The following is a 20,379-nucleotide window of genomic DNA, read 5'->3' on the forward strand; positions in this document are numbered from 1 at the left end:
CTGAAGTCAAAGGGAGTCTTTCCATCTGCTGTAATGGGAATTGGTTGGGGCCCTCACCCTCTGAACATCCTGAGCTTCACACATCCCCAGTAAAAAAAAAAAAAAAAAAAAAAAAATAGTTAAATGAAAACCAAGGTGTTTGAAGCTCTATAATTAACAGTCAGAACTCCTGATACAGGTACTATGTAAAAGAAAAAATTTCTTAGCAGCAGCAGTTCAGTGAGTGACTATATTTAAACAGATTGACTTTAACAGGTTTTATTTTTAAAAATGATTATCAAATTTATTCTTGATGCTGGCTTCAGTCAAATAAAACAGAACCAAATTCACATAAGGTGGAAGGGCACTAAAAATCAGGAGTAAAAACCACAAGCTGGTGCCTCGGCATCCTTCTGTTTGCAAAGTATAATAGGAGATTATATTTTCTAATCCTGAGCTATTAAAAAGTTTTCAGTGTCAACAGACATTTTACCCTTCACTACCATATTCAGAATTTCAATTAATAGCCTTAAAAGGTTGCAACCCCATTTACGTCAGTGGAACTACAGCACCTTCGTAAATCAGGACCGAATAAGGTTTTTGTGAAATTCAATGAGATTGAGTAGGTGCTGCTCAAAACGACCCAGATGCTTTTCTCATCTATGTGGCACAGAAGGAAACAAAACCATGGAAACTGCAAAGAATGTGGGGTAAAAAGTTCCACAGAAGGGAAATATGGCTACACCAGAGCATCCCCACTTACCATATAACTTTCTGCACCCCTAACATTTAATCATACCACCTTATGGCCATAATCAACTGGAGTCCGGGTACAACTTCTCTTTCTAGCATGCTTTTGTCTTAGGGCAGCATAACTTTAGATGGAAAAGGGTGTGTGTGTGTGTGTGTGTTTTGGTTTTTTTTAAACCACACAAGTGGTATGGATGTACAATAGCAGTTATTCTAATGCGTGCTGACTGGTTAAAGGACCAGATCCTACATTTGATATTTTCCTACATATCCTACCATGAATATATTTCAACGTGTGTAGTTGCATGCTCTGTAATATGCATAGTAAAAATACTTTGCCCTTATATAGCGTTTTTGTATCTGATGATCTCACAGTGCCTTTCACAGCTATTAATCCTTACACAACAACCCTCAGGCAAGTCAATTTTATTATCCTCATTTTACAGATAGGTAAATGAAGGGACAGAGTGATTAAGAGTGGTTGTCCAGGGTCACCACAATCAGTGGCACAATTAGGAATAAAGGTCAGCAGTCCTACCTCTCAATATTCTGCTCTAAAAAAAAGACACACACTGTCAAAATATTATAGTCTGTTTTTTTTTTCTATTATATTTATAGAATTCTAGTGGCTGACTAGATGTTTGGTTAAACTGTACCGCGAACTTTTTTTTTTCCCCCTTCAGTGATGCACATGATCACACATGATTCACCATTTTTGTCTTATCTCTGTTGTGTCTGTCAAAAGTATACATTTATGGTCATGTATGTAACAGATGCTGTTTGTCTGTGTAAGCCATGTCTACTCGGTGTGGCTAGGCCAACTAGTCTGATGAACCTGCTACAGCCTTGGCTAAGAGAGTTGAATTTTTTAGCTTAGGTGGTAAAGCTTCAAGTATTAAGATCCAGAGGTCCCTCCCAGCTTTGATCCCTGCTGCCAATGACCCACCCAGGGGCACTGGCATTACAACTGGTGGCCTCTATAGTGAACTGAACTGGTGAGCCTCTGAAGCGCATAACATGCTTGCCTGGCCAGGGAGAGTATGTAAGCTATTATGCCTACTTGGTGTGGCACTTTGTGCCTATCTGGTGGTGGCTAGGCCAACTAGACATCTGAGCTTTGTACAGCCACAGCTAAGAGAATAGGCTACTTTAGATCAGGCAGCAGAGGATCATTTATTAAGCTCCAGATGTCCCAAGTTTGATCTCTACTGCTGACAATGCACCCTGGGGTGTAAGCAATTATAACTGCTTTGCCCAGTGATGTCCATTATAGCAGTGGTACTCAACCTGGGGTCTGCGGACCCTGGGGGCCTGCAGACTATATATAAGAGATCCGTGAAAGGTTGTTGTTTCCATAAAATAGTGGCTTTTAACCCCTGGGAGTCTACATACTATTTCCAAATGGGTCTATACCGCCATTCAAAAAGTTTTAGGGGTCTGCAAATGAAAAGAGATAGAGAACCACTGCACTATAGAATGCTTACATGCTAAACAACCCCAGAGAATAATAGTGTTTCATGTATTTTATAGTGTGGAAGCTACGTTAGTCCCCGGATCTGAGACACAAGATAGGTGAAATAATATCTTTTACTGATGGTGGAAGGAATAAGAGGTCTGTGTAGCTCAAAAGCTCGTACTGCCCATCAACAGAAGCTGGTCCAATAAAATATCTCATGTATTTTTAGTACTTTTCATCCTGAAGGATCCTAAAGTGCTTCAGAAACATGCCTGTGGCTATCTTCCTGTCTGTCAATGTTACGCTTGTGGAGTAATTGAAGTACAATTTACTTGTCCTATTTTAGTAATTGTATATTGACAGATTAGTTAAAATAACTGCATGTATGTAACACCTCTTCTCTACCCTCTGTTTGTTTGTTTGTTGATCTCTCAGCTCCCATGATAGAGACCACGTTTGGAAAGTGCCCTGTACATAGTGAGTGTGACCAGACAGAAATAAGGATGACAAGCAGCTACCTCTGAAGTGGTAGGGGAGACCACCAGCAAGCCTAATAAGCTCCACAGCAGAGTGGGAGAGGGAAATTTTTAGCAAAGGATACTGGGGCAATTCTCTGGTCTTCTAACAAATAAATAAACTAAAGGATGTTTTACTTTAATTTCTGCACAGGGAGGGTGGACACAACTGGGCTTTTAACGTTTCATCACTGTTTAATTTGCAATGAAAGAGGTGGTGGGGCTCTAGGTGGTTTTTTTTGGCAGCGAGCCTCAGAGGGGATGGATGGGGCGAGCCCTAAATCGGGGTCCCCCTCGGGCGGGCGAAGGACCGTGGCGGGACATTTGTATTTGAAGGTGAAGGCTTTGAATCCCTGGGCCAGTAGTAAGGGTCAGAGCAAGTCCCAGCCCCCGCTCCCACTCCCACTCACCGCTATGGGAGCCGCAGCAGAATCAGCAGAGTCAACCTGCCGCGGAAACTACTTGGTTCTCTATAGCTAATGCCCGCAGCGTGGGGGCGCGGAGACTTCTGGGATTTGTAGTCGACTCAGCCGTCCTCATTCGTGTATTCGAATGGTCCAGGGAGGAGTAAAAAACTACAAAACGAAAAGCAAGATGGCGGCGAATGTTTACCTACCGTTGCCTAGCAACTGGTGGTCAGGGGGACTCCAGCTGGTGGATTTTTTTAGCCCCAGAAACTGCCTGAAATCCAATTAACCGGGTTGACTATACTAATTATTTACTTAATATCATTAAGTGGACGCGTTAATTATTGCCCCGCGACAAGACTACAAGTACCAGCATACAACTCGCCACCCGTATTTTCAGTGGTCCCTTGAGCTATTGGGTCGTGGCATGCTGGGAGTTGTAGTCCTCCCCTTCTAAGCTTGCTGAGGGATCCATGTTACGCAAATGAGCAGCCGAGAGGGAGGAGTGAGCGGGGAGGGGCCCCCTCGCGGCCGCCTTCCAATTGGTCTAAGAGTAGAGAGAGCTGGCCAGAGGCAGTGCACGGGGCTTGAGCGGGTCCGCCTGTGCGCATGCGCTCGGTGAGCGCTGCTGCTGGGAGCTGGTGGCGGCGGTGGAATGTTTTGGGGGCTGTCAATGAAGAGAGGCGCTGCTGCTGCTGCTGGCCGGTGCCTGGGCAGGTCAGCCTGAGGGGGCCCTGCGGCTACTCCTCCGCGGCAGGGCAGAGCCTCCCTCGCGGCTCCTAGCCTGACTGGGGCTTGCGTGGCCGGGTTTGCCAGCCCCGCAGAGCAGCCGGAGGAGGGGACGGGGTTTCGGCGGGTCCCCCCAGCAGCCGCCTGGGGTGCCGGGGGGAGAGGGATCCGTAGCCCCCCCTCCACAAGCAGCCGGGGCGGGAAGCGGCCCGACAGGCGGAGGCAGCAGCTGGGGTGATGATGAACAGGTTCAGAAAGTGGCTCTACAAGCCCAAGGTAAGTTGAGGGCAGGCTGCATCTCCGGCGCGCCGCCGGCCGGGAGCAGCGGCTCTGGTTTGGGGATGCCCATTACGTGTCAGCCCTTCCTGCACGCCGGAGGGCGAGGGAGCCCCCGGTGCCTGGCTGCGCGGGGCCGGTCCCGGGGACAGGCGCCGGAAGCGCCGACCGAGGTGCCTTGTAGGATCCCCCGTGTGAGCGGAGTCCTTGGAGGGAGCCCCCTGCACGGCCTGCCTGGTGGGGGGCACCTGCCCCGCTGTGCCCATCCCGTTCCCCTACGAGCTGCTGTGGGCAGAGGAGGGGGCATGTTATTGTCTAGGTGTTGCCGGGCAGCCTGCTGAGAGCCCCTCGCGGGGGTGGTGCAGCGCCAGGGAAGGGGTCCGAGGAGGGGGTCTGGCAGTGCCTCCCTTTGGGGGTTGGGGGGTACTTCCAGGGGCTCACCTGGACGGTGTGTGGAGCTCAGTAGCGATTTCGGCAACCCGCCGCCCCCCGCAACCTTGCTTATCTCTCACCGGCATCCCGTGATTTGCTGTATCTTTAACTTACAACCCATTAGATCCTTGGCAGTTGAAGAATATGCGGTTTTTTTTAATTATAAGGTAGACCCAGTTTTAAAAGGGAGGCAGCCGAGATCTATAGAGAAATAGGATTTTGTTTTATTTGTGCTGCTGATAATGATCCACTGTGGTTTCAGAGGCAGATAATCAGAGACCGCAAAAGGGTGCTAGGATTTGCAAGGCACCTGCATTCGAGTGAGTGGTTTCTCAGCGCGTCGGGAGAGCCCTTCAGGCAGCTTATCTGTTCAGGGAGGCGGGATGACAAAGCAGAGCATGTGCTTTATTGTTGTTTGGACCTGACAACAAAAGAGGACGAGGGGGAGGCTTTCTGATGCTGTTCTTGGGGGATAGTTGTCTCATTGGAGGTTCCTTACTGTGTTTGGCTTCCTATGATGATGCAGAGCTGGTTTAGCTGTGTGAGACTGCTATTCTGCCAGTGTAATCTTCACAGTTACTAGGCAGTCCTTTATTCCCTTTGGACTTTTAGTTTCAATTAAACTCATGTAACAGCTGTTTACTGTGTTGTTGCATACAATGTACTCCCAATTTGGAGAGAGATTAGAACCTTCACATTGTCAAATGTTGCTAATTCTATATTTTAATGGAATACTAAATATATATAAAGTGAGAACTTTTAAGTAAAGATTTTGTTACATTGTGATTTTTGTAGATGGAAGTCTTCTGGTCTTGTTTTGCCCCAAAATTAATTTATTAAAACATAATAAAGCAAGATTTGTAAAACAGTTTACACCAGAATTATCAGAAGCTTCTGGGACAGGTAAAGTAATGCTAGGAGTGCAATATTCTCTTCTGTATGATGTTCTTGTCCTAAACAAAAGGATGTTAATATTTCTGAACAGCTATTGTATTTTACTGATGTCTAGGTGATGAATGGAACACCCTGATACTGTAGTTGTGTTTTGTTATAAAGTACCTAATTTAACTCTTGTAAATGTCACTATATTTTTTGTTAAGTTTTAATTTTAATATAATATAAAGTCTCATATTAAATCTTTCAAACATGGTTGCTACTTTAATCCAAATACTAAGAACCAGTCTTTTTGTCGTTTTATTATATATTGGGACGATGCTACAAATACTAGTTTAGGTGATGCTGGTTTTGTAAAATTTCATATATAATTTTAATCCTGATTAATATTTATTTGTTAATTTTTTTTAAAAGGGATATTTTTTTAACCTAGGGAAATCGGAGACAGAGGTGGAATGTTCTTTCAGTTGTTTACTTTATAAACTTGATAGCACTTTGTATTTAGTCACCTTCATGGTTTCCCCTCCATAGACAGCTTGTTCTTTGTGCACACCTTTTACCCAGCAGCAGGGGAGGGAGAAGCCATTTAAAATAAACAGGAAAACATCTTTGCAGAACCACAAATTTAGTAGGAGAAGTCACTGGTAAATGCAGTAACTGATGCTACTTCCTTTTTGAAACTGATTAGATTTTTAAAGTGATAGTGTTCCTTCTAATAGAGAATTCTAGATATGGTGAAACTGATTTACTGTTATCAATAGTACATGCTTGAATACTACTACTGTTTAACTTCATTTTATAGCAAAGGAAATTCTCAAACCTGTGGTGGAAGAGTATTGATCCTCATAAAATCAGTACTGACATTTCAAATAGAACAATTCTCATTATGTTTTAAAAAGAGCAATTACATCACTTAAAAAAAAAAAAGTCTCCCCACCCCCCCCCCCATTAAAGTATCACTTTTGTTCATATATGATTTGTTTGCAAGGATGAAAGTAAGTTCTTGTTTCAAACAATTGTTTGTTATTCTTTTCACACTAGTGTAATTTATGTTCAGAATCGGTATTGTTCACTGTAATTGGTAATTGTGTATTCTTCCAGAAACAGCCACTCCTGCAATAAATATTGGTTAAAACATTTGTTACTGTAGAATATTTCTTGACATAACACAATAGAACCAAATACACACAGACTTGATTTCTAACTCAAACTTGTTATTTAAGATGGGAATTTAAGATTAGGGATGCCTGGCACTTTGTCCATGCCTTCCCATGCTAGCTGCTTTCCCCTTCTATCAACTGGTTGGGAGTGTCCCAGGATCCCCATAGTAGGTTGGTCTGTCCCACAGTTCATTTTTATATAATTTAGCACCCATATCATGGTGATCTTTGGGGGGTGGGATTGCAAATCCAGCACTGTCTGTCTATTCCTTTTCCATATGTGTGCCAGAGATATGAGGCATTCTTACTCTTCTCAACTTCAGCCTGCTGCCACCAGCTCCCTCTTCAGTCCTAAAGCTCCTAAAATCTTAGAACTTGGATCTTTGCATAGCAATACATTTTGCTGACAGTACTCTTTTTGGCAATTCTGTTAGTAGCCTTTTAGAATTAATTAACTTAATGATCTGGAGGATGGCGTGAACTGCACCCTCAGCAGGTTTGAAGATGACACTAAACTGGGAGGAGTGGTAGATACGCTGGAGGGTAGGGATAGGATACAGAGGGACCTAGACAAATTAGAGGATTGGGCCAAAAGAAATCTGATGAGGTTCAACAAAGACAAGTGCAGAGTCCTGCACTTAGGACAGAAGGATCCCATGCACTGCTACAGACTAGGGACCAAATGGCTAGGCAGCAGTTCTGCAGAAAAGGACTTAGGGGTTACAGTGGACGAGAATCTGGATATGAGTCAACAGTATGACCTTGTTGCCAAGAAGGCTAACGGCATTTTGGGCTGTATAAGTAGGGACATTGCCAGCTGATCGAGGGACATGATCATTCCCCTCTATTCAACACTGGTGAGGCCTCATCTGGAGCCCAGTTTTGGGCCCCACACTACAAGAAGGATGTGGAAAAATTGGAAAGAGTCCAGCGGAGGGCAACAAAAATGATTAGGGGGCTGGAGCATGATTTCTGAGGAGAGGCTGAGGGAACTGGGATTGTTTAGTCTGCAGAAGAGAAAAATAAGGGGGGATTTGTTAGCTGCTTTCAACTACCTGAAAGGGGGTTCCAAAGAGGATGGATCTAGACCGTTCTCAGTGGTACCAGATGACAGAACAGGGAGTAATGGTCTCAAGTTGCAGTGGGGGAGGTTTAGGTTGGATATTAGGAAAACCTTTTTCACTAGGAGGGTGGTGAAGCACTGGAATGGGTTACCTAGGGAGGTGGTGGAATCTCCTTCCTTAGAAGTTTTTAAGGTCAGGCTTGACAAAGCCCTGGCTGGGATGATTTAGTTGGGGATTGGTCCTGCTGTGAGCAGGGGGTTGGACTTGATGGCCTCCAGAGGTCCCTTCCAACCCTGATATTCTATGAACTTAAGTGTTCAATTCCCCCCCCCCTTTTTTTGGGGTAGTGGTAGAATGCAGGGTACTGAGTTTAGACAATCTCTCATCTTTCAAACCTGGATTCCTAATACTATTCATATACGTTCATTAATGGATATGGCTTAGGATAAATACCAGTAGACATTTGTCCATCTCATAAAACTAATACACAACGTAGTTTTAATTCAGCACTCATTCTGTAAAAGAGAAGCCAGGGAATAGGGTTGCATGAGTATTGCACATCACGAATGAGGTGAATGTATTAAGCTATATGGACAAATTAAGTGTAGAACCAGCCTTTACTATACTTGCCTCTAGCTAGTGCTATCATCTATTCCCCCCCCCCATCCGGATGCAAACTTTACTCAATTGACTATAAGAACATTATTTTAATTTTTTTTTTTATAAAAGAGATGCAGAAAACAGTAAGTGCATACAAACTAAATTAAAAATAAATTAGAGTTTTTTACTTAGATGGTGAAAATATCTTTGGAAACATCCAACTACTGTGTGCTGTAGATTTAAGGAGTATTTAAGTGGTTTAAACAAATTATATTTGAACTGCATACAGTATTTACCAACTTTCAGAAACTATTTCTCACAAGGTTGAAATCAAAGTTCTTATATTAAGAGACCCAGGCAACTAAATGTGGTGGTGTTAGTAGATTTTCACCTATTAAACTAATTGAGATAGTCATCGCTCCCCCCCGAAGAGAGACCAAATTTGGAGAATCTGGGTGGCATAAAAGTAGAGTGCTGCTTCCTTATTGTGCATCTCCCTCGCCTGGACCCTGTAGAAATAGCTCTGTGAGGGGACAAAGCAATGGGTTAGCTGCTCTTCGTGGGATCTTTCTCTGCCACTCATCTATGTGGCGATCCCCCAACTGAGCTAATGCTAAGTGGATTAGAAATATGCAGCCTCTTTTGAGAACTGTCTCTTCGAAGGGTGTGAACTCCTTGGCAGTTTCAAAGAGCAGACTGTTCCTGGCAGAGTAATAGTGTTGAAGTGTTTAAAGTTTCCTTGACACTTGTACAAGATAGTCAACTATGTAGAGCAGAGACCCCATCTAAATAGAAAATATAAATTGGATGTAAAGAGGAGGAAGAAGACCTAAACAAAGATTCTAGTTTAGGTTTTTTTTTTTTTTTTTTTTTTTCTGGTTGGTAGTTAAGTTTCTAGGTTTGAGACTGTATTTTTAGTGATGGGTTAGTACTTGTGGATATGAAGGAAGAACTCAATTTTCAGCGGGGAACTGATAGAGAAGTTAGGCATCTGACATGCCTCAAAATCCCTATCTCAGTGTAACTCTTCTGCCTGTCTGAGTTGGCAGCAACAAGGGCCGGGTTCAGTATCTAGGGGTTCTGTTTCAATAACACAATGCAAAACCTGCCCGAGCCCCCACCCAGTGACCTGGGACAATTACATGCCACCCCCCGGGCACCTCTAAGAGGCAATAGTTCCCCTCTTGCAAGCACAGAGTCTGAGTGTAGCAAAATCCTTTTAATAAGGGAGGGAAACAATGCGGCATTATGTTGGGGAAACACCACAAACAGGATTCAATCTTAAGGCCAACACCCCAAAAGTCTTTGTCTCTGTTCAGTGCAGCCCCAAAGTTCAAAAGTTTATCTGCAGAGTTCTACCTCCCAGCTCTGGGGGGGGGGAGGGGGAGGGAGGCAGCAGTGTTAAGGGGCACCTTACGTGGTCTGAGGCCGACTGCCCCGCCTCTCCATGGGGTTCTGCTGCAGCCACTCTGCTCCACCAGCCATCCCGAGAGCTGCTCCAGTTGTCCCGCAAACTGCTCTGCTCTGCCAGCCATTCTACTCCACCAGCTGTCCCACAAGCCGCTCCAGTCGTCCCACAAACTTCTCTGCTCCGTCAGTTGCTCAGCAACATAGCTTCAGGCCCCCCCCGACAGCACTCAGTGATTTCAGCTTGTAGTAGGGGAGCCTCAGTGCTGGTGCACTATTGGCCCAAAGTGAATTCAGCTCAGCAGCCTGTAACTAGACTTCTAATGGAATTAAAATCACCTCTGATATTCCACAGTAGAGAGAAGGAGGTGCAATTGGTATTTCAGGCCATGAAAAGGGGGCCCATACTATCAGGTACAAATACTTGTCCCCAATCTCTCAATTCACTAGGTTTTGGAACCCATGTCCCTTGTCTAGCGAGTCCTACTTAGTTGATGGCGAGTCCCTCTGTCATAAAACAGTTTCATTGTCCTTGATTCACATAATCGGGATAACACTATTCTTCCTGCCCCAATAACAGAGAAACTGGGGATTCCACAGCAGCCAAAGTGACCATTTGGGCTGCTGTGGGCTCATTCTAGGCAGGGTGGGTGTGCCTATTCAAACAAGATCAGCCCCTGAAGTTCTTTTCCACAGCTCACCACAATTCACCACCAGATGTCAGGGTAGAGCTCATCCTGACTCTGCTTACACCAGCATAGAGGACACTGGAAGAGAGAGGGAAGAAAAGTAGGAGAAAAACATGAAAGGAGGGATAGTACTGCTGACTTCAGGAATTTGAAATTGTGAGATGGGCTCCAAAAATTGTGAGATTTAAAAAAAGAAAAAATGACTGCATTTTTATTTGTCTTCTGGTCTTTGAGCTTTTAGGGTTCATGTTTTAAAGCCTTTTTTACAACCATGAAGGCCAGAAACTTAAAAACAAAAACAAAAAGAAAATTGAGATTCTTGCATAATCGCTTGATTATGGGTGCTGGGTCTTTAAGAAAATCAGTCAGTATTATAAGAATTGCAAACGTGGGAAGCATTGGGCAGAATTCATTGGGGTACTGGGAAGGGGCAGTAGGAAGAAACGGACATAGATATAGGGGAGATAGAAAATGGTTGCTGTTTGTATTACTGTAGTCCCCAGAGGCCACAACCAAGATTTGGGCCCCCACTGTATAGACACATAATAAGAGATACTCCCGTCCCCCAAGACATTACAAGTATAAATAGACAAGACGGACAAAGAGTGAGAGGAGAAACAGAGGCACAGAAAAATGAAGTGACTTGCCCAAGGTCACAAGCAAGTCAGTGACAGAACCCAGAATAAGACCTGGACCCTCAAGCAGAGTCTTGTCCACTGCCCTTCCAATCATGCTGATTATGGAAGGGGAAGGTTAAGAGACCTGAATTTGATGCAAGTGGCAGAAGAAGGCAGAGAACGGGTCAAAAAGCATAGTGAAATGGTTTGAGTAGCTAGTGAGGAAGATGATTTTTAGCTGCTGTAGTAAATGGACTGGAGAGGAGTGAGATGAGATGCAGTTTTCAGTTCCTTATGGTACAGTAACCATTGTTTTAAATACCATAAATTGTTTCCTAGTTGCTAGTTTCCTGTAGGTCTTATTTGCCCTTTCTGGGACTCCAGATTTGATATGTCAAGGCAGATTTTGTTTTGAGTGTTTTCCCTTCTTCTGGAAGCAAATGCAGACGGGTTTCAAGCAATTGTATTCTTGAATTGCTGCATGTTGATAGGACAATAGCTATTCTGTTTGATCTCTTATGTGTTCGAGGCTTCCAGCATTTGCTGCTGCCTCTTTTAAAAAGTGGTGGCTTCTTTTAGATGAGAGGGTTTCTTACCTGTGACTGAAATGTGTGTATACACATGTACTGTGTGTACACATACATAATGAAAAAATATTTATCAGTTCAGTTCACTTCTTATCTTGTACCTTTTACTGACAGAACATTCCACATGTGTTAGGTCAGAGGCTATTTCACAAGTGGTATCAAGAGGTTAGTAGAAAGTTGGGCCTTTAAAGAGTTTTTTGTAGTTTCAAAACTAGCTTTAAATCAGTTATGATATCAAAAGCATTCAGAAAAAATTAAGTTAAAGGTGAACTGGAAATTAATCACTTATTCTTTTGTATAGCTATAGTTGTTGTTTAAGACTTGGGAACAATTTAAAAAAGTGAAAGTGAAATACTGATGCTAAGCCTGCAAATAGGAGCAGATAAGATAATTGTTAATATATTAATCTTATATTGTTAGATTTAAAATAGGGCATTAAGTTAATTTATTCAGTAGATAAATATTTAGAAATGGGTGTAAGCAAGAAGGACCATATGAGGAATGTGGAGATATACTCAAAATAACATCCATAAACAAAAAAATGAGGGAGTACAGACTGAGATGGTTTGGTCATGTACAGGGCAGGTCTGACAACTCTATGGATAAGAGAGTCCAACAGAACAAGATTAAAGGGAAAAAGACAGCAGCTAAAGTGGTGGAATATCATAAAGGAAGATATGTTAGCATGTAGCGTGTTTGAGGACATTGGATTGAACAGATCATTTTGGAGGGAGAAATCTCATAGAACAAACTCCATTTGATGAGCTTAATGCCAGGAGGGGGAATAAGAACAGAACTTCTAAACGTTTTTTCTTCATGTGACAATAGAATTTTTTAGCTTGTCATAGGTGGAAATTTTCATGTAAAACCTGTCTTTGACAATAATAATTATTAATAATTTGGTTCAATTTTGGCAAATTTTGATTAAAAAGAAAAGTTTCTGGAATACAAAATATTTTGTTTCAGTATTTCCAAAACAAAATATTTTGATCATCTTCTTCTTCAGGAAAATGTTTTATTTTTCAATTTCCCTGAATCTTATTTAAACAAACAGAGAGACACTGAAAGTGAAACAAAACATTAAGTTTGAGTCAAACCAAGCATAGTTTTACTCATAATGCTTTTTTTTTTTTTTTTTTGGTGCTCTTTCAGTTCAGCTAGTGAACAGAAAAATCAGTTGCATAGCTCTTATGACAAATTATGGCAAGTTCAGAGTTGAAAGCTTGGAATGTTCAGTAAGGGCGCAATCTGATTGAAAATGAGGTAAAAACATATAATACAAGTTTATGTGGACTCTTAGGTAATCTCTCTTTTCCCTTTAAAAGATGTCACCTGAACAGTTTCCCCTAGGCCATAGGATGAGTAAATAAAACTTTTGTAATTAAGTGTGATCATGAAAAGAAATTTTGTGATCATGAAGAAATTTGTTTTAGATAATCATGAAATTGGCCGAATAAAATGACTAAAGAAACTAAACTTTTCAAAGAATATCTTTCACTTAGAATAGTACAACCAATTTACATAAATTTACATAACTACCTGTGAAGAAGAAAGCATCGTATGTAAAATTATGGGTTTAGGAATGTTCAGCCAGTTCAGCCATCTGATTTATAATGTGCATTTTAAAGGAAGAATTGAGACTGGAGCCAAGCTCAGAGCAGAATAGCTGTTTGGTTGAGAAATCCTGAGTAACTGAATTAATCTTCAGTTTGGACAAAAACCACCTATTCTATGCTAGAGCTCTGATGTGCTAGAGCTACAGATTTGTCAACTATAGATAGTCAACTGTACTGCAATCATCCAAACCTACCTTGCCTCAAAAACAAACAAAAGAATCCAACCAAATAACATGGCTAACCATATCGAACTAACGAAAGTTCAAGCAGCAGGTATTGTGGTTGACTTGAGAGTCAAAGCATCTACTCATAACTAACCAGTGGTCTGGTCTTCCAAAAACATCAGTGAAAGCCATATTTCACCCATCTGTTCTAGTCTCTCTCTCTTTCACTGTCTGTTTTTTAAAAACAGGATAAGTGAATGCCCGTCACATCAAAACTAAAAGTAAAATTAACCTTTTCCTTCTCATAAAAAAAGTTCTAAAAATAAACTCAAATATTTTAACTCAGAAAAGAAATTCTAATAAAGTTTGACTGTCTGTTTTGCAGAATGACTCAACTATGGTTTCAGTATAAATGCTTGTTTTTGATTTCTTGTTCTTGTTTGTAACCAAGATAATATGCAAACGTGACTGGGAAACAAACCTGTTGTCCCTTCTTCGGTAGTGCAGAGTGTTCACTGATCTGCTTCTTGTGTTTTTGCAATTGGGTGTTTTGGGGAAGAATTTTCTGTTGACTTCTAAGGTGCCATATTCTGTTTGCCCCCAAAAAAGTTCATGGTCACAGGTACAGTACCAGTACAAAATTCACCATTATGTGTTTGCAAAAACAACACCTTTAGAGCAGGAGTCGGCAACCTTTCAGAATTGGTGTGCCGAGTCTTCATTTATTCACTCTAATTTAAGGTTTTGTGTACTAGTAATACATTTTAACGTTTTTAGAAGGTCTCTTTCTATAAATCTGTAATATATAACGAAACTATTGTTGTATGTAAAGTAAATAAGTTTTTAAAATGTTTAAGAAGCTTAATTTAAAATTAAATTAAAATGCAGAGCCACCAGGACCTGGGCAGTGTAAGTGCCACTGAAAATCAGCTCGCATGCCGCAGGTTGCCTACCCCTGCCTTAGAGACTAACAAATGTATTTGGGCATATGCTTTCATGGGTATAAAATGGCTACCCCTCTGAATTTGGTATTCAAAGACTGAGAATGAAGTTCCACAATTATTAGACTCAAACTAGAAATACTGCTAATGGAATGTGGCTCTCAATCTTTTATTTTTGTGTTACATCTTTGAATGAATGTAGTGTTTGTGAACAGTGCCAGAGTGACGTCCCTGGACAATAAAGTCTACTTATCTGCAGATCTGGTACAGCCTGGGTCTATCAACGTGCTTCAGCTACATCTGGTCAGAAAATGGAACTTTGTCCTTTAGGAAATTCTGACACTGACATTTTGTTTTTGATTTTTAGCCCCAATTTGGGACGAATCTCAAAATATTTTGTTTCAATTCCGAAACATTGAAACCACATATAAAAAAATAACCCTTTTTGGTAATGTCAGCATTATAATACTAAAGTGTAAGTATAACAGATGAAACAAAGTCAGAATGTAACAATAGAATGCATACTTCATTTCAATTTTGAATAGTCTAAAAAATGTTTCCATCAAATTTTGTTGAAATTGACACATTACCACAAAAATCTAGATTTTGATGAAACAGCATTTTCCTATGTGAAAAATGTGTTATTAAATTTTTGACCAGCTTTATCTTAAACTCTATTCTGGAGGGTCTACCTATGGGATTAGAGGATAACAAAATCTGTGGTCTCTGCTAATCCTTTGAACTATCCTGTCACCTTTCTTCTGGTATATTCTGAAGTTGTACTGTATATATTTATTTGGTAGAACTCTCAGATGGCTTTTAGATTCTGATTCCATGGGACTTAACAGGTTAAAATTAATTTCCCCCTTGAACAGCATAAGAGACACATCAGCAAAAATGTCTGGTCTGGAAGTGTACACTTTTTTTTTGAAGACCAAGGGTCAGTGTATAGTTTCAACAATCACATTCTGTTAGATTCCTCTGGGACCATTTGAATTGTAATTGTAGAGCAGGAATTTTAGAAGCCTCTGCTTATAATAGAGGGAAATAGCCTATGGAATATAAGTAGATTAGATTAGTTTTAAAAAATTTGACATAAGTTGTGGAAATTTCAGATACATGAATAACGTAGCTGAAGTCGACATACTTAAATCTACTCACCGTGGTGTCTTCACTGTGGTGAGTTGACTGCTGATGCTCCCGCATCGGCTCTGCCTGCAACTCTCACTCTGGTGGAGTTCCAGAGTCGATGGGAGAGCGCTTGGCAGTCGATTTATCGCGTTTATACTAGATGTGATAAATCAACCCCCGCTGGATTGATCGCTGCCTGTCGATCCAGTGGGTAATGTAGACAAGCCCCTAGACTAACCTGCTTAGTTCTGGGGTTAGTAGGTGCTGAGAACACTTCAAGTCCCAGTTTCTAGTAAATCACAGAGAATCTATTGCTTGTGTAAAAAATAAAAGCAGCAGAGCCTGATGCACACAGGATCTTTGAGATAAAAATGATTCTTCATGAATCATTGATAGTGGTTTTGTAGGTCTTCCAAGGTGATAAGAAATCTTCTCACATTCCACCCCTGGTGGAAGGGGGCTAGAATGAATACAACTGCACTTGAAGTATTGAAATGATTAGCTGAGCAGTATTCCAGGACTTTTTTAATTGTTGTATTTACTTTATCAACTGATTTGTTATGTTTACAATTAGTATTCTGTTTTGTGTGTAGATGCTGTATAACACAGATTAACAGTGGCAGTAAGAGTTGATTCTAGTGTGCATGTTGTGTGTAATACACAAGAACAGATGATGCACCAGTAAGGATGTGCAGTTAAAATAAAATGCTGGTAAATTCAAAAGGTCCTATATAATTAATCATAATTCTCCATAGTGCCTTTAATCCAAGATCCTAGATCATTTTACAAGCACTTAATGCATTTAGCCGCACAGCAGGTAAGTGTTTCTCCAAAAAAAAAAAAGTAGTGTTACCTTAAGTAGGATGGTAAAATTGAGCAACAGAGGCATAGAGAGCTTAACTGGCATGCCAAGGTCATAAATGAAGGATTTAGCAGAAATGGTAATATTATCAACCCATGTTTCTCATTCCCAGTCCTGTGCCATAACTGCCACACTGTCCTTCTCCTTTAGCAAAGTTAATTTGAAAATGTTTAAACACATATATTTTCTGTTCCTGTTTTTGCTGTGAAATGTTAGTTTAATATTTAATGGTTTTATATTTAACAAAATAAAAACCCTATGCTATACATGTGTCAAGAAAAACTAATAGATAATAGACATACAAGCAACAAGTCCAGGTTAAAGTTTTTGCTGGAACTCTTGCTTTTCCTTACTTGTTTTAATTTTAACTGTGCAACTTTAACATTGTACTAATCTAGCATTTTGCTTTTAATTTCCTCCATGGTAAAAGGAGGAGGAAAGTTGCTTGTCTTTATTAATATTAAATTATTCCAGTTAGTTTGAAGTTTGCACCACATTAATAATTTTAAATAATCTCATTAAATCTTATTAGCACATTTTTAGGGGTGCTTTTACAAATTCTGTGATCCATATGGCTTCCCCATGCCAGAGTGGTTTGTGTGTGTGTGTGTGTGTGTATGTGTATATATATATATATATTTTTTTTTTAAATCCCTAAAATCACCAGAGTACAACTGTTGATTACAACAGATGTTAACAACAAAGGCTACTTAACTTCTGTGAAAATCTTTGGTACCCTCTGTAGCAGCGCACGTATCTGACCCATTAAGAGATCTGCTGAGCATCTACAGTTAATAGTACTTATAAGCTGGACCTCCAAGCTTCCATAGATCTAGCTTTTAGCATGGGAATGTTCCTTGTTAGTGAAAACGCTAGGTTCCCTTTCCCTTTCCTTCTCTTTTCTGAAGTGTTTTACTCCTCTTCCCATCTTCTACTAGTACAATGGTTCTTGAACTTTAGCAACCCGAGGACCCCCATATTGATTTAAAATTTTTAAGGGACCCTCAAACCCCCTGCTCAGCCCCAGGCCCCGCTCCTGCCCCCATTAAACCCCTTCTCCCAAGGCCACACCCTGCTCCACCTCTTCCCACCCCCCGCTCACTTCATCCCCCCTCCCTCCATCGCTCACTCTCCCCCACCCTCACTCCCTGCACCTCTGACCCAGCCTGGTGAAAGTAGAGAGTCCGGGCTCTGGGAGGGAGTTTGGATGCAGGAAGGGGTGTGGGAGGAAATGTGGGCTCTGGGCTGGGGCAGGGGGTTGAGGTGTGGGAGGGGGTGTTAGGTGCAGGGTCTGGCCAGGCGGCGCTTATCTTGGGTGGTGCCCGAAAGCGACCAGAACATCTCTCTGGCAGCGGCTTTTAGGCAGGGGGGCAAAGGGGTCTCCGTGCGCTGCCCCTGCCCACAGGCACCGTCCCTGCAACTCCCATTGGCCGCAGTTCCCAGCCAATGGGTGCTGCAGAGTTGTCGCTTGGGGCAGTGGCAGCACGTGAAGATCCCCTCCCCCGCCTCCCGGGGCTTCAGGGACATGACAGCCACTTCTGGTTCTGTGCTGCTCCCGGGGCAGGTAGGGAGCATGTCTTAGCCCCGTTGCGCCACCGGACTTTTAGTGCCTAAAATCTCCAGTTTTGGCTTTAGTAGCCTCCGGGAGAGGGAGGAGTTGATCAGCGGGGCCTGCGGTCCTCCTGGAGTACCCTTGGGGGTCCCCAGGGGTCTCCAGACTCCAGTTTGAGAAATGCTGTTCTAGTAATTACTTTCTGTTTGCAGATTTGCTTTGAAGAGAAAGTGGAAAATTGTTTCCACCTCTTAAATTTTCTAAGTCCTGTGTACCTATTCTTGTGGTCCCCCACTTTGATCAAAATAGACAATTGTGGGGGGATGCAGGGATGTGGTGGGGGGGAAAGGAAAAAAGTTCTTGACATACTGTCTAGAACTTCATGTGGGTTCTTTTTAAGCTACATTTTCTGATAATTATTAACTATTTATATCTCCGCTTTAGAAGAAAACGTTCTGGAACACTCCAATAGTGAATGCATTCAATAGACTAGAACAGGAGTTCTTTATGTGGGGGTCATGAGGGTGTCGGGGGGGTTCTGCCCATATTGCTAAATGGGTGAAGAATTGTAGCTAGATAGGAGGATGGGAAGGGGTTTCTGTGGGCAAGGGTAGTCCAGAATGGAAAAGGTTGAGAACCACTGCCTAATATCTCTCTAACTTATAACCCTAGACCTTCTTTTCTACTGCCTTACACAGGTGTAAATGGCTACATAAGGGGTAAAGTGATTGTTACACAGATGTAAAAAGACCATGAGTGTGGGTGAGAAGATAATTCTGCTTTGCTTTCCACTAAAAATTACACTGAGAATCTTTTCCAATTGGCAATGACTTTTAAATTATTTCCAACTAGGTCTACTTTGTACACTCATTTTATACTGTTGTAAATGACTGTGCAAGGTGCAGAACATGAAGAATTGGGCCCTTTGTGCCTCCCTTCCTACATGATAGCCAGCACATACCCATTTGCAGATGCAGCAGTTGACATCTTTTATGTGTTATCTTGAAATATTACATTTCTTCTTGTAAAAACACTGACCTTTACTTTTCCAATGGAAAAAAACAAGCTATTAAGACAATAAACAAGAAGTTATTTATACAGTGCTGTTGATGTAATTGTGAGCAGTGCTTTGTAGCTGGTAAAATATCCGATAAATTCCTGGGCTTTTGGAGTTTACAGCTTAAGGAGAACTTTGTGGATTTTTTTTTTTTTTTTTTAATAGGTAGGCCTCCTGGAACAGGTGGGCCTTTACTAAAGACTCCTAAGGAGAAGGGAGTTTGTGCGTTGAAAAAATCTTCTGTTTACAAGCCTAAGGGATGTGAATTCATGAGTGGTTGAAATAGACAAAGGGTGCAGTCAGGAGCAAAGGATGGGTGGAGAGTAGGAAGACACGTCATTTGTAAATGTGAACATTGTGGAGAACTTTGCAATTGAGGAGTAGAATGATAAAATCTGTGGAAGACAGGAAGACAATATGAAGATTAAAGCCTTGATTCTGCAAAGACTTAAACATGTGATTAACTTTATGCACTGCAAATAGTCCCACTGAAGTTGTGGGTAGTAGAATGAGACAAACTAAACAATGAGGGAGGAAGATGATTTAGTAGTAATGTTTTTATTGGACTGAAATGGGAAGAGTTGAAAAAGGAGTCCACAGCAGGCCACAGATGAAGCTATTTGGAGCAGAGTTTTAAGGCAGAGTAGAAGGGAAAGGATGAATCTGAGTGGTTGTAGTGTGAAAAGAAGCTGATACTGGTTTAAGTATCTTATTTGTAATTGTGATTATGTGAAAGTGATTCAAGTGAAGCGCTAACTATAGCAATTCAGGGGAAAGAACTAGAGCAAGTTTGGTCTAGGGATAAGCAGTTTAATGTAAAGAAATAAAACTACTTGGGTTATGAGGGAAAGAAGGGAGATATCCTATTTGTAGTTGGATATTTCTTTTAATCAGTACTGTGGTATTCAGAAAATGTTGGGCATAGCTGCATATCAACTAAAATTAAATAATTTGATATTAATATCTGGTAACTTTTTATCATTAATTGAAATTAAAGCAAAAGTCAGATCTAAAATATTTCATGTGTACGTTGTTACAGGAAAAATAGTTCAGCTACAAAAACACGCTCCTTGTGTTGACACAGTTGGTGCTCTAGCACTGACAGAGTGAGCAGTGCACTGTGGGTAGCTATCCCACTGAAAATCGCCACCTTCTCCCACTAGGTGTCAAGTATCAGAGGGGTAGCCGTGTTAGTCTGAATCTGTAAAAAGCAACAGAGGGTCCTGTGGCACCTTTGAGACTAACAGAAGTATTGGGAGCATAAGCGTTCGTGGGTAAGAACCTCACTTCTTCAGATGCAAGTCATCTTGTCATTTTGTAAAGCCGTGCAACTCCCTCAAGAAGAAAATGATTACTCGACATATCAGGAGACAAAGATTTCCACATTCAATGGGAGCAGTGTATTGTAATCTGCTTAGATTGCACCAAGGCAAGAACAAGTAAAACTAATGGCCTGGTCACATATATGCAATGCATTATGCTTTCAGGACTTCA

General features: G+C 41.5%; 2 protein-coding genes across 8 annotated transcripts in view; one reads left to right on the forward strand and one right to left on the reverse strand.

The window, feature by feature from the left end:
• The window catches only part of CFAP99 (cilia and flagella associated protein 99), a 96,098-nt gene extending 92,910 nt beyond the window's left edge, over window positions 1-3,188 (reverse strand). Inside the window, exon 1 of the mRNA XM_034772812.1 lies at window positions 3,111-3,188. The gene's annotated coding sequence lies outside the window, so the exon portion shown is untranslated. The remainder of the gene's footprint in view (window positions 1-3,110) is intronic.
• Window positions 3,189-3,736: 548 nt separating this feature from the next.
• The window catches only part of ZFYVE28 (zinc finger FYVE-type containing 28), a 292,274-nt gene continuing 275,631 nt past the window's right edge, over window positions 3,737-20,379 (forward strand). For all 7 annotated transcript variants that reach the window (XR_004645803.1, XR_004645804.1, XR_004645805.1 and 4 more), the window contains exon 1: window positions 3,737-4,112. Coding sequence is in view for 3 of the 7 variants with exons in the window: in XM_034771176.1 (XP_034627067.1) it covers window positions 4,074-4,112 (39 nt within the window). In the remaining 4 variants the exon portion in view is untranslated. The remainder of the gene's footprint in view (window positions 4,113-20,379) is intronic.

The sequence above is a fragment of the Trachemys scripta genome, chromosome 5, assembly GCF_013100865.1.
Source record: "Trachemys scripta elegans isolate TJP31775 chromosome 5, CAS_Tse_1.0, whole genome shotgun sequence".
In the NCBI taxonomy this organism is placed as follows: Eukaryota; Metazoa; Chordata; order Testudines; family Emydidae; genus Trachemys; species Trachemys scripta.